This window comes from Anabas testudineus, chromosome 7, assembly GCF_900324465.2.
Source record: "Anabas testudineus chromosome 7, fAnaTes1.2, whole genome shotgun sequence".
Classification (NCBI taxonomy): domain Eukaryota; kingdom Metazoa; phylum Chordata; class Actinopteri; order Anabantiformes; family Anabantidae; genus Anabas; species Anabas testudineus.
In genome coordinates this window covers 7,142,609-7,156,556 of record NC_046616.1, presented here as the reverse complement: position 1 = coordinate 7,156,556, position 13,948 = coordinate 7,142,609, and the positions used below count along the sequence as shown (strand labels likewise).

Below are 13,948 nucleotides of genomic sequence, written 5' to 3'. Positions count from 1 at the left end.
ATGTATATATATATATATATATATATATATATATATATATATATATATATATATACACACATTCCATTAGTTGAACATGTGAGCACATTTGTTGAATTTAAATGTTCATTCTTAGTGATAATTGTCACTTTGCTTCTTGTTCTGTTTTTGTACAACTGTATATCTTTTGCTACTCAACTATTTATCAGCTAGATCTGACACGTAGATGGTGTATATTCAGTTTTATCTGAGCTGTTTTGCTGAGAACAGCAGCCTTGTGCAACAATGATGAGAGAAGTAAGAAATAACAAATGAGCTAAAAAATGCTAATAGTTCAGTAGTACTATGTGCTGCAGTGGGGAAATCATTTTCTCTAAGCCTGTTTCAGATTTCACCTCTTCTTATACAGTTTATGTATACAGCTTTGGACCAGTCATGACGTTTCTTTATTAGTAAAAAAAAAAAAAAAAGTGTGCATATTCAGTAAAATAATTGATATGTTTTGAAATAAGGAATAAACAGAGTGAAAAACATAAAAAATGTAGCTGTCAAGTCACAAATTTGTCTTAAAGTTATATGACAAAGCATGGATTTGGTTTCCTGTAAACATAAGCAGCAATGACCTGATATGAACATCGTTCAAGTCACAGGACACTTCCCAGAAAGTTAACACAACAGGTTTCTGACAATAGCCAGGTGAGGTCTGACCTGTCGTGCGACACAGATTATAGCATCTAAAATGTCATTACTCCCGATTTGATTACTCCTAAAAAAAATAGTCTGAAACTGAGACTGTTTGGAAATTTCTGGGGATTTCAGAACAACAATCATGTGGTATATTAAAATCACAGTTAATTTGAAAAGCAAGACGTGTCAGTAACATTCGAGAGCGACGTCATCTCAGTGGACAGAAGATCTGCATCAGACTCTCGTAGCTGAGGAAGGTGACGGCGTTGACAGGAAATGCCCTCAGGCTGTTCAGCAGGAGGCCTTTAAAGAAGACCCTCCCTCCCTCCTCTCTGATGCTCACTCTGATGCAGTGGAGGACGCCCCTGTACTCCCGCCCACCGGCCCCCGACATCTGCAGTCGGGCTTTCACCACATCCATGGGATTGGCGAAGGCCCAGGTCACCACGCCTGCTACTCCACCTGCTATCAATATTGCAAAGGTGCCTAAAGACAGAAAATGCATGTTTGATTGAGTTGATTGAATATTTATCATTACCACCATTTCATTATTGTTTTTGATGACATACAGGAGCTTCCACGCCTCACAGATGATTCCAGTTGCATAAAGTATTTATCGAGAGCTGGTACTCCTGCCCTGCTGTACAGTCATGCTCTGTAACTAACCTGGCTGTTTGCCACTCTCTGTCAGAGCCTTTCGAGTGACTTCATAAGGCAAAAAGTAGAGGCCATAACAAGGTATGTCCCTCAGGGCGAGGGCCAGTCCTCCTCTGAACAGGCCCCTGGGTCCTTCCTCCCTCAGGATGACAGCCACACAGTGAATCGGTCCGCGGTATCTGTCAGCAGTGGTCTGCCCCTGCAGACGCACCTTCACCAGGTCAATGGGTACACTGCAAAGCACCTGTGAGAAGATCTCTTTAAAGAGTCAGTCCACCTAAATTATCATATGCTTTAATTTAAAAACTTTTATTACAATAAAACATACGAAACATATCACTTTAATAAACAAGCCTGGGGATATGTGAGCTTCTTCTTATCCAACAATTTTAAAAAGGCTAAAACCAAGTTGCTTCGTAGCCACAAACACGTCAGAGTGCCCATGCTGACCCCCAATTACTGAGGCAATGTTTGCTTTTTATATCTTTTACATTATAATTAGAATGGTTTCATGGAACCACTGATGAACCACAACATCATAGCTACAGCCCCCTTTCTATTCATGAACTCTCTATTTCTTACTAAGAGCTGCCATCAGAAGCACTGTGATTCTTGGAGGCTGCCTGGTGGTCAGATATAATACTGCAAATACAGTCATTACATTTTTATGATACTGTATATTCATGAATCACTGAGGATAATTCATATTAGACAACCTCTAAGGGCCATTTACACTTTAAGACGTGGTGAACCCACAGGCTGTAATTCACTATCAGACTCGGTTGGTTTGCAAGTTGCAGAAGAAAGTTTAGCTTTTGGCCATTTTGAGTCTGTAATCAAACGTTCGGTTCAGGGGTGTCCAATTCTGCTCATCGAGGGCCACTGGCCTGGTGGTTTTCCAACCATCCCTACACTTACAGCTTTTGATTGGCTGAACCCACCGGATCCAGGTGATCAGCAGTACATAGGGCAGGGAGAGTTGGAAAACAAACAGGACAGTGCCCCACAAGGACCAGGATTGGACTAGATTCCTCTAACGTCTGAACAGTAGTGTGCAGCTTCTGCAATCATTTCAGATGAAACCGGTGTCACATGTTCGTACCTGCACCAGCCCCGAGAAGCAGCCGGCAGTGAAGACGTGTGCAGCTGAGGCCGGTTTGCCTTCACTGCGGTCACTGTGCCGAGACTGAGTGAGGTAATCTAAGGCATTACTGTAGGAGCCAAAGACAACGGAGTTGATGATGCCAGTAGTCAGCACTGGAAAAGCCATGCCCCTGAAGAATCCACGGACCTGATGTAATAAAGGCATCATAAACAGATAAATGTGCTTGCATCAGTTCCTTCTGTCTGGATTTGTTTTTGGTGGAAGCGGGGACGTCTTACTCAAAGACATTTAGTGAAATGATACCTACCCCTTCATTTGAGTATGTTTTAGCCACACAGTGAAAGATCCCTTTATATTCAGACTGAGCCTGCAGACGCACCTACAAATGAAATGTGAGGTGTGAGAAAAAAATAGTTTTGCAGTAGTTAATTGAGTTAATTAATGTTGCACTGTGTGAGGCAACCTTCACAGTGTCTAAGGGATGGCCAACTGCCAGGCCCACTGCTCCTACAATACAATAAAAGAAGTGTTATTTCTCCACACGCTTGGTTTACAAATAATCTAATATCTGCTGTCTTTTATTAAGGTTGTCTTTTCTATATCTACATTTACCTGAAATGCTTCCAGCTATGAATTCCAGAAAAGGCATGACTTTAACAAAAAGCACCCTGCAAAAAAGTCCACACGTGTTTCACATGTTAGAGTTAATAATTGAGGATGCAGTTTTAAAGCTGCCATAAAGTGGACTGACAGCCAGGGATAGTTAATCTGTGACCTAAAGTCTAAAGTTTACAGCAAATTAACAATCAATTCACAATCAAAGAAACGATCATGCTGCTGAACTGTGATCAACTTTCTCACATAAGTACTCATAATATTACCGGGCCTCATTTGACTGCTGAAATTTGATTTTCGGTGGATCCTCCACAACTTTTCATTTGACTTTTTACTCAAATGAAGTTTGTGTTCATCAATACTAGATCTAAACATGCTCGTCGCGTCCCGTTACACAATAAGGATGTTATCATACTGCAATATTGTATTGTATCGTGCAAAAAAAAGGGGGGATGTTAGATTATAGCAGGCTTACCTTTTCGTAAAATCACCTCATCATCACGTTAACTGGATCACTCGTTTTCCTGGTTTCCTCTGCTGAACCTGGCTCATGGGAATTTTCCGCTCCACTGAAAAGACTGTGTAGGACGTTCAGCCACATTCAAGCTGACCATGAACAAAACATATAACAATAACAAGCTAGAATGACTGTTAACGCCAACTTTAACTTTTTAATGTACTCTAAAATTGTCTTATAAATGTAATAAATGTAATTTATTTACGATCCTGTTCAGATCATTGTTTTTATTATTACCCCTAAACATGGAAGGAAATGTTTTTAAAAGTCTAATTACAACCTGGGGTTATTTTCTGTTATTCTACCTGCTCAGAATGAAGTCTCAATAATGTGGTGTGATATAGATAATTTGTCCACAATGGTAAATTGGTATATAATAAAAAGGTCGATTTAATCATAGTAATCATAGTTTTTGTTGTCAACAACATTTTTTGTCGTTGTTGTATACTGTCATGTTCACGTCATACGTATTTCTTAAAATCAAAATAACATAATAATCGATTTAATCCCAAACTATAAAATATTATAATTGTAATAAAACTATTAACTAAAAGTATTCGGAAACGCCCCACTGTACGTCACCACTAGTGGACAGTAAACAGTGACGTCAATGTTATGCGCGACGAATCTGTGTAGTTAGGGTAACAGAGAAAAAGCCGCTTTTCAGGGTGTGAAATTAATTATATTTTCAGTCCATTTTAAGTGTGATTTTTCTATTTTTGCAACATCTTTATGAAATCTGAGATTTGCGCACCAGTTCTCATTGGTTGACATCGTCAGGCCAGGTAGCGACAAAGGGATATCGAAGAAATAAAAACAACTTCGGAAGAGTTCAACGAATGTTTGACAGGCTGCAGCTTTGCTAACGTTAGCTATTATTAAATTAGCTGTTTATTTAATTTGACAGTTCTAAATAGTGAGATATGACAACTATAACAAGGCAAGACCTCAATTTTGGACAAGGTAAGACAACGAAATGGTCTGAAATGATCAAGTCGATGTGGTTATCAGTTATTTCAGTAACGCTAATGCCAAATGACGTTGACGTTGGTTAGTGTTAGATTCTGGATATGTCAGGTAAATAAATCAGATATTTCCCTGGTGGAAATAACTGACATAGAAATGACACTAGGCATTAACTGAGGTGTATTTCTAAAATCAACTTCACTTGTTGTTACATACATTGTATGTAAGATAGGTAAACAAACAAATGCCTCGTATTTGCGTTGAGTTTGGTTTAACTTGGTTTCTTAGTATAAAACCAAATAGAAAGCATCAGACATATTTTAAACTATTTTAAATTTCTCTGTTCTAGTGGTTGCTGACATCCTGTGTGAGTTCCTGGAGGTCGCTATTCATCTCATCCTGTATGTCCGTGAAGTTTATCCCTCTGGAATATTTCAGAAGAGAAAGAAATACAACGTGCCAGTGCAGGTATAGATACCAATACAGTGGCAAGAAGAAGTATGTGAACCTTCTGGAATTTCATGGTCTTTTATATTCATTTGTCATAAAACGTGATGTGATCTTTATCCTAGTCAAGAGTATTAAGGAAAACTTACACCATCACATAACAATCCTACACAAACATATACACGCATTCGCCAATATATACAGCTGCAAAATTGCACTAACCGCTATCTCTTACCATGTCAGATTTCCACAAGGAACTAGTACTGTTACTTTTTCCTTTACCCTGCTATTGCACAGTACCTCACACATGCACTTTTTAAACTGTCCTTCTGTGCAGTGTTTGGGTTTGTTAGTTGGGCTGGGTGTAGTTAAACATTTTTTCAAATGTTGTTTTGGTTTTATTGTGTACTTCACTGACTGTACATGGTTAAAGTGAAAATAAAGCTTCTTGAACCTTGAATAATAGTCCTCTTTCTTTTTTTTGTCCAGATGTCATGTCACCCAGAGCTGAACCAGTATATCCAAGATACACTACACTGTATAAAGCCACTTATTGAGAAGGTAAGACATGGCCTTAAGGTGCAGGAGCATTGTATTGTATTTATTTCTTATCATCTACCTGTATACATTACTGAAACCTTTCATTTTTTTTCCAAGAATGATGCAGAGAAGGTAGTAGTGGTCATCATGGACAAAGAGCATCATCCAGTAGAAAGATTTGTGTTTGAGATTTCTCAACCTCCACTGCTGTCCATCAGGTTTTTCTTTCATTGAATATAAAAATATAATTCAGTATATTCTTCAAATATTGATGTTCGCATAACATGTTTGTGAGGATAATCATGTTCATTAACTGTGGTTTCGTTTTACAGCTCTGATGCATTACTTTCACATGTGGAGCAGCTGCTGAGAGCATTTATACTGAAGATCAGTGTGTGTGATGCTGTTTTAAATAACAACCCACCAGGTATTGTTCCAGATGATTACTTTATAAGTACAGTACAAACACCTAGTACTTTATTTTATACAAATAAAGGTAACAAATTCTAATACATATTAAGTTATTATTGAATCAAATACTAGTAACTTGTATCTAATATTTTCTAAAATATTTTATGCATAAATGTATTACATCAACTGGTAAAATATGAGAAACAAATGAAGTTTTGTGTTTCTCGTGTGCATTTATCTGCCACACAAATGTCATATGCAAGTTTTACCGTGAACAAACTAGCACACATTTTGCACAAAAGCTGGCTTTGACCTATTGCCAGTGACATTTTTATTTTTAGGCTGAAACAGTATGTGGAACTTTTGGTTTCTTCCATGTCTAAAGTTTACATTCTCTACAAATCTTAATAATCTGATAGTTTATAGTCAGTTTCTTTGTTGCTCCCAAATAATTCAGATTCATACTTTTCACAGGATGTAAAAAGTATGTATGTTTTCATGTAATAGCAGGAAAAGCACAGGTGGATGTAAGAACAGCAACAATTGGTTCAATTCCAGCAACTACTGAAATCATTAAATTATTGCTGTTATTAGTTACAATAGTGTATTACAGGCCATATCTCCCATTTATTAGTATACAGTCGTGCAGTGTACAAATGAATCTTGCACATAAATTACACCACTTTCCACTGGAAAGACTTTGTTAATCACCTTTTGCACACAAACAAGGAAGTGGTGGTTGTTATCAAGGTTAAAACTGGCTGAAATTAATGTCTGCCAATCTCAACAAAGGATGCAGGATTTGAGTGTAACCTGAATATACAGTTCTACTGGGTCCTGTACATGTCACTGATATAAACTCTTTAAACGTGGTAGGCTTATGGAACAACAAATACACAAGGTGGTAAATTACCTTAAGCTATTTAACCTGAAAGATTGTGTAGTGCATTAGAGGAAACGGATACAAACTTTTTTTTTTCTTTGTCACAGGATGCTCATTTACAGTCCTGGTACATACTAGAGATGCTGCCACACGCAACATGGAGAAAGTTCAAGTCATCAAGGTGAGAGTTTTTAAATTACTGTACTAAACTGACAAATTATAACCCTGTAAAAGCAGAATTCATGGCAGAGCTGTTGTATTGGATTGCATCACACTGTACAAGTGTACCTAATAAAGTGGTCTTGTGCCACATTTTTGTGTTTCCTTCTTCAGGATTTTCCATGGATTGTTGCTGATGAGCAGGAGGTCCACATGCAGGAGCCTCGACTCATCCCACTGAAGACTATGACATCAGACATAGTAAAAGTGAGCAGAAACATCTCTCTCATTAATCAAGGTTTAAAGGTAAAAACACAGCAACATGAAGTCTAGGTTTAATTCTATTTTTATTTTTATTTTTTTGTCTCTAACAGATGCAGCTGTACGTTGAAGAGAGAGCCCAGAAAACATAGGTCCTCAGTTCTGCAGAAATCAGGGGCACTGCTGCATAAGACATTCTGTGACAACACTGAATCATGAGCACATATTGCTCAGTACATAATGCAGCCTACCAGAGGAAGAACAGTGTGAAGGAACATGAATGTTTGTTGAACACAGGATTATCTAGAGTGATATTTTCCTTAGTGGAATTTAATTGGTAGGTCTGTACATCGTGCTGCTCATTGTTGTTCGGGTGAACTGTTACTTTTGGCTGATATTATGGGACAAAATTCAAATAGCTCCACGCACCGTTGTCTAGGTGTGATGTAAACACACCCCATGCAAATATGAACAAATGTGATTCTATTTTATGCCACAAATTGTGTTTTGATCACATATGGTTCTGTTTGATATAATAAATTGTTTTTTATTGTTTTAAATGAATGTGTTTACAACACCGTGATCATGAAAATTAAAATATAGTTGTAGAACTGTGAAAATAAAGTGCCAGGGGAAAATTAATTCATTGGAAAATAGGTAAATTGTTTTGCTACTGCTCCCTGAGAGGAAGTAGTCTTGTCTTAACCACAGGGAGTTAAGAAGTTAAATGATCTTGTTCTGTTTGAAGGATGGGTTCTCGCCCTTCTGCACTGTTGTGAGTCATAGCTGCTCCGTGTATGAGGTCCACACCAGCATCAGGATTGCTGTGTCATTACTGCAGTGTGAACGTTTTGGGCGGTTGCTATGAATAAATTGGTCCCAGTTTTCTTATTCATTGCAATCATTGTTAATGTTACCTTAAATAACTTTATGTGACAGATGCAATTAATTTTTTTTTACTGCTGACAGTTTGATTTAATATATGAAATTTATATGAAATGTTTAAACCTTTTTACAGCAGCATAAGAGAAATCACTGTTATTGTCATGTAGCCAATGCTCTTCGGTAATAAGCTGAGTTCATTCATCTGTATGGAAAACCATGGTTAAATGACTTCACTGGCACCACAGTATTACTACTATTACCTGAAATAAGGAGATGTTCTCACATTAGATTATTTAGTTTCTACATACTGTCTCAGGCCAGACCAATCCTCATCAGATCATTTGAAACTGCTTTAGACTAAACACACCAGGTAACAAAAGTTAACACTGACTCCAGGGACACGGCAATTCTTCAACGTTCTCTCCATTTCACAGCTGTGTTATTTTTGCTGCCCGTTCATTGTGTAGAAGCTTGTTTGTTAACTTGTGTAGGAGGCCTGTTACTAAACACCGGCTAAACCTGTCACGCCTTCCCTTTGCTTCTTAGATAAACTGTCATACATTGAAAGGGCCTTATACTTATTATGAAACATCTGTTTCCTGGTGACTGTATCTAGGAATACAGGATGCTGTATTGTACACATTACAAGCCTTGACTTGATATTGCACAAAATACACTGCCCGTCCAAAAGAAAACGTCACCACCTGGATTTAAGTAAGCAAATAGATAAGAGCCTCCCACTGGATAACTACTGCATAGATGATTATGTTTCAGCTGGCAACAAGTTATTTAACCCTAACTGATGCAGCGAGTAGCTTCTTATTTCTTAAACAACCATGTCTGAACATCATTTTCACACATGGATTGACCACCACAGAGTCCAGACCTTAACCCCATTGAGAATCTTTGGCATGTGCTGGAGAAGACTTTGTGCAGCAGTCCGACTCTCCCATCATCAAAACAAGATCTTGGCAATAAATTAATGCAACTCTGAACAGGAATAAATGTTGTGCCATTGCAGAAGCTTATTGAAATGATGCTGTAATCACAGTTAAAGGAGATCTAACGAAATATTAGCTTGTGCGACTTTTTTTGAAAGTCAGAACAATTTTTGCACTGTAGCTTTCAGATAATTTTACATGCATTTCCCATGGTGCAATAACCTCCATTATCTTGTTATGACTCACAATGAGGGCCTCTGCTCCACCGACGCTCAGTTGACCTTTGGTACTGGACACAGAACAGGCTTCTGTGTGAGCAAAGCTCAGTGTTGAGCCAGAAATAAACAGAAGAACAAGGCTGATGAACCACATTATTAGAACTCGATCTGGAATAACCACGATATATGGTTCCCGAGTGTGTGATTTCTGAAATTACATTTACCTATGCATGTTTGTAAAACTGGTGATCTTTATAAACTTGGAACTTTTAAGTCAAAGGTAGTACGATGTTTTCTTTTGTTACACGGTTCATTCCAACTTCCTACTTCCTACCAGGATGGTTGACTCTAGAAACAAATCCACTGAATAGTTTACTTCAAGGTGAGCTCCTCATCCATTCATTTTCTCTGACGTCAACGTTGCTACAAGCTGTTGTTAAACTGTTCATATTGCTGCTGTGTTTTATTGTTTGTAATGCAAAATCTGTTTTTCGGTGACCTGCAGGACTGGTGTGTGCATGTGGGGTTTCTGTGTTATCCTCCATGGTGAGAGTGCATTTATTTTTAGAGGAGAGGTGAGAAAACTGTCTTTTACAACATCTATGCATGACAAATGAATTTGTGAATTGCATAGCCTGACTAGTAAGCAGACTTTCTGGCTTGTGTTGCAAGATATTTTTATTCTAGTGCTGGCTCAGACTGTTGAGCTTTAATTTCTCGTGTTCTTCCACACATTCTACAGTTGGAGTGATAAAAATGATAAAGACACATCAAGTCAGAGTGCAGTCAGTCATCAGCAGAGGACTAATACTGGACTTGGTGGGAAGCTCCAGTTTTTGTTGGTGGCTGCAACACTGGCTGTCGTGGGCTCCCGTGTGGCCTCCCTGGTGGTACTAGAATTTTGTCTACGAACTGTCTCTGGATGGGTTACAGCTGGACCAGTAAGAAACCAACTATGCAAAAAAAAAAAAAAAGCCTACTATTCTATGTGCCCATACAACTGTAGTAATAGTAGTACTTCTTCCAATGCTCAGTTTCTAGGTTTTGTTTCATGATGACTCACAATGTTTGTTTTAACAATCCTCTGTTTTGATTCATCTATCAGATTTTTCTTTTCTTTTTGTTCCCCCAGGAGTCCAGTAAATTTCTGCAGCAACTGTTCGTTCAGAGCCAGTTCTCTCTGGGCTGTGCCCTAAGCTGCAGTTTGTACTTTCTACACGAAGGGGCGCCGCAGCGCTGGCTATGTTTGCTGCTGGCAGCGATGCTCAGCTGGTTCCTGGCTAGCCAGGCCACACGCCTGCTGAACCATGTCATGGTTCTGTATAAACTCCACAGCTCACAGCGCTACTGCGGCATTTGCATCAGCCTCCTCACATCAGGCCGCTTCCTGATGCCCATGCTGTGCAGGACTATGATCATTACCTTCTCTGTGGCTGTGTTTGCCGCCATATCAATTATTAATCAACAGTTCCTCTCTGCTACTGAGGCCCTCAGGTTTTGGACGCCACTGACTATCTGCTACACACTGTTGGTGGTGTACATGCAGGGTGAGAAACACATGAGACTGATGCCTGGGCAGGAGCTTCTCTAAAGCCCAGTCTTAGTGTAATAATATGGATCCATCTCGTGAAATCTGTGATAAATTATATGTTTGCAGCTTATCTTGTGTGATCACTAATACATCTGACATTAACTCAAGCATAGGTTTTAACTACAGTAAAGACCCATCCCACATTTTCAACAAATATTTGTGTCTTCTCCTGCTCTTTTGGTTCTGCAGAGGAGCAGCACAGTCAGCCCAACAGCCAGGTCGTCCTGAACACAGTGGTGGTGCGTCTCGGGGGGTTGACGGTCCTGATGCTGACTGTTGGACACTGGGCCGATGTGCTCCACATCCTAATGTGTTTCCTGGGTGAAGCCAGCTGTCTAATCCCCAACAGGGATCTGCTGGATGTAGCATCCTCACAGGTCAGTGTGAAGCAGCACGCTGGGCCAAAAGCACGTTCTGTCCATCGAGACCAAAAAACTAGGGCGGAATATCAATGTGTTCATTAGACTGGGTCCCAAGATGAGACTGAGCTTCTCAACTTGTATCCCAGGTGGAGAAAGTTTAAGACCCCCCAAGACAGATTCAGGTCAGGCGCTCTGTGACTCATAATACTAAGCCTACTTTTCCTTTAACCGAACAAGCCTGATTAATGATGGAAAGTTTCAAATAAAGCACACAAAGTTGATGCAGAACAACGTAAACAGTTGATTTTAAGATAAAAGAAAGTCAGAACACGTTAATAATAATATTGTTTTAATGTAATATTTGGTGTTTTTTCTGTTATTTTAAAATATTAGACCACACAGAAGCAGTGTCAGTGGACAGCAGATTAGTTGTATGCTGTTATCTTACTGATTTTAATGTATTTCCTCTGTCGTATTTGTTGTGTGCATAAAGGAAGAAGAGGAGTGCACAGACTACGTAAAAAGGCAACATCACAGAAGACCACAAGTACAGCAGAAGAAGGACAGATAGTGATTTCAAAAACCTTCTTTTAATGTGGTTATTTAGTCTTAGTCCTGTTGGGGCAACATCAACGATGAAATATTTTTATACCTGTAGAATTGAGTTTTTATTTTCAATAAATTTCAAAGTCAGTCTTGTGAATCTTGTGTTTGATATGATGTATGTGGGATAGAACCAGGACTCTGGCTGCGTTCACCGTGGTGCTTTAACACAAACCCAGGCAGCTGTGTCCCTCTCCTGGATGTTAGTCTGGGAGTCTGTCTGACCTTTTGGTTGATATATAATCATTTTTCAATGGCTACTCCTGTTCCAGATTTTCTTTGTGGGGGCCTGAGGGTGGTTCCTCTCACGTCCAGTCAGCTGATTCCTTTAGTTTTAGGTCGTGTGGGGAAAAAAAAACCTCACAGCTAAACACTGCATTTTATTATTAACAAAGGAAAAAAACTGTGCAGTCGATAAAAACAAATAGGGGTTAAAATCCATCGTGTTCTTTACAGTACATCACAGAAATAAGCAGTGGGTGTGCTTGTTCTTCTTTATTACACTGTCCTCAGCTTATGCGCTCTTAAAAATCATAAGTATCTTAAATATCGTTGCGTTTTCGCGTCGTGTCTCTCCACAGACTCGTCTGCTTAAAAAAAGTAAAGGCAAAATGGCTGACGACGACAGCGTTAGTGCAGAAAAGTCACACAAAATGGCGTTAGACAAAGAAAAGGCTCGGTTACTTGGTTTTATTCTGGACTTTGCTCCGTCGATTTTTTAATGCAAACTATGTTTTAAAGTCGATGACCCGCATTAATGGACCCTTTGGCGCACTAGACTTTTTAATAAGGGATGTTCATGTGTTACCTCTTTTGCTTTCGACTCTTGCAACATTGTCACAATAACGTGACAGACTACAAGTGACACCCAAATCCAATTCAAGACAAATTGGACGCCGACATTTTGCCCATTAGATGTGTCTTTATTGAAACATATATTCCATGAGAGGGGTTTTTGTTACACCAGTCCCGTCATCCCGTGACCAAAAAGGAAAGAGGCTTGTGAAATGACAGTGGGCACTGGCGGTCCAGTTTCCAAGATAATCCACGTCTGAAAATCACTGAAGAGCAAATTTAGATTTGGTGTCTAGTCGATCCACCAAAATAGGAAATTGTACTCCCATGGGTTTATTGAATTTTAACTGAACAGAATAGAAAATCCCACATCAGGACGCATTCAGTAGACACAGGGAGGACGAGCTCCACCAGCACCCGAGATTGGTGAAATGTCCTCTAACATGACTGAGCTGTGGTTTTTCAACCTCCTCTGGAGATTTCCAGACTTTTCTGTTTTCAGCTGATAGGCACGCTACGCGCATGCGCCGAAGCGCAGCTTCGTGTGCCCACGGTTACCGCATTTTTACGCACGCGCACTTCTGCCTTTAATCGCCTGCCTGCAAGCTTAATATAGCAACAAAAGCAGAATAGTGCTGTGGTGTAGTAACAGAGCTCTTCTGGATTAAACATTAAGTCAGAAATCAGGCTTTGCATGCAGCGCCAGCATTTTATGGCCAAAATAAACCGAGGAATACATTTACTAAAACCCACATCACCCGGATGTTTATCATTGTGTTGACATATTTTTTAGTAGTACCCACCTTGAGCAAGCATGATAAAAAGAGGGATACTCTTTCAAGAAAACACATAAAAAGTGCAGTTTTTATGTGTCATCGGTGCTTATCACCACCTCTTTGACCTTTGGACATGCATCCAATTATCTCATGTTACTTATTAGCTTAAAACAAAGCTTAGATCAGGTCAAAGTTCCTGCCATTGCCTTTTCGCTTCATCATTTTGCATCCCACTATTGGTAGAACAGGTAAATTAGCCTTGCGCCTCCTGGCAGACCACTGTATATAATTATATGACAAGTTATAGTTTTATGAAACATGTTTGTTGTCATGTCAGTCAGTGTGTTAAACTGTGACAGCTGTCAGTCAGTGAACTAAACCCACCAACCTTTAAGTAACACTGCATGTTAGACCCTTTACTTTTATCACGAGTACTACGTCTACTACGTTGTGCTTCTTATTTGCATCAATGGGTGCATTAGCTGTGGTGACACAAGTTACAAACTAGGATTTCCCCCAACTCTCCAAGAGTCCTTTGGTTTACAGGGTA

At 39.3% G+C, this 13,948-nt stretch overlaps 3 protein-coding genes across 3 annotated transcripts; 2 read left to right on the top strand and 1 right to left on the bottom strand.

The window, feature by feature from the left end:
• Positions 1 to 444: 444 nt before the first annotated feature.
• LOC113167651 (solute carrier family 25 member 45) lies at positions 445 to 3,599 on the bottom strand. The gene is made up of 7 exons (XM_026368439.1): positions 3,519 to 3,599; positions 3,041 to 3,096; positions 2,892 to 2,935; positions 2,736 to 2,807; positions 2,426 to 2,614; positions 1,333 to 1,567; positions 445 to 1,152 (listed from the first exon to the last, which is right to left on the bottom strand). The coding sequence occupies exons 2-7, from the start codon at positions 3,075 to 3,077 to the stop codon at positions 875 to 877; spliced, it is 855 nt and encodes a 284-aa protein (XP_026224224.1). The 5' UTR covers positions 3,078 to 3,096; positions 3,519 to 3,599; the 3' UTR covers positions 445 to 874.
• Positions 3,600 to 4,189: 590 nt separating this feature from the next.
• mad2l2 (mitotic arrest deficient 2 like 2) lies at positions 4,190 to 8,263 on the top strand. Its single transcript, XM_026367050.1, has 8 exons — positions 4,190 to 4,523; positions 4,876 to 4,994; positions 5,463 to 5,534; positions 5,631 to 5,731; positions 5,846 to 5,940; positions 6,915 to 6,988; positions 7,141 to 7,233; positions 7,341 to 8,263. Exons 1-8 carry the CDS (start codon positions 4,484 to 4,486, stop codon positions 7,377 to 7,379), a joined length of 633 nt encoding a protein of 210 aa, XP_026222835.1. The 5' UTR covers positions 4,190 to 4,483; the 3' UTR covers positions 7,380 to 8,263.
• A 1,131-nt stretch (positions 8,264 to 9,394) lies between these two features.
• Positions 9,395 to 13,102, top strand: tmem82 (transmembrane protein 82). The gene is made up of 6 exons (XM_026366966.1): positions 9,395 to 9,653; positions 9,777 to 9,846; positions 10,014 to 10,212; positions 10,404 to 10,818; positions 11,052 to 11,239; positions 11,718 to 13,102. The coding sequence occupies exons 1-6, from the start codon at positions 9,560 to 9,562 to the stop codon at positions 11,793 to 11,795; spliced, it is 1,044 nt and encodes a 347-aa protein (XP_026222751.1). The 5' UTR covers positions 9,395 to 9,559; the 3' UTR covers positions 11,796 to 13,102.
• Positions 13,103 to 13,948: the final 846 nt, after the last annotated feature.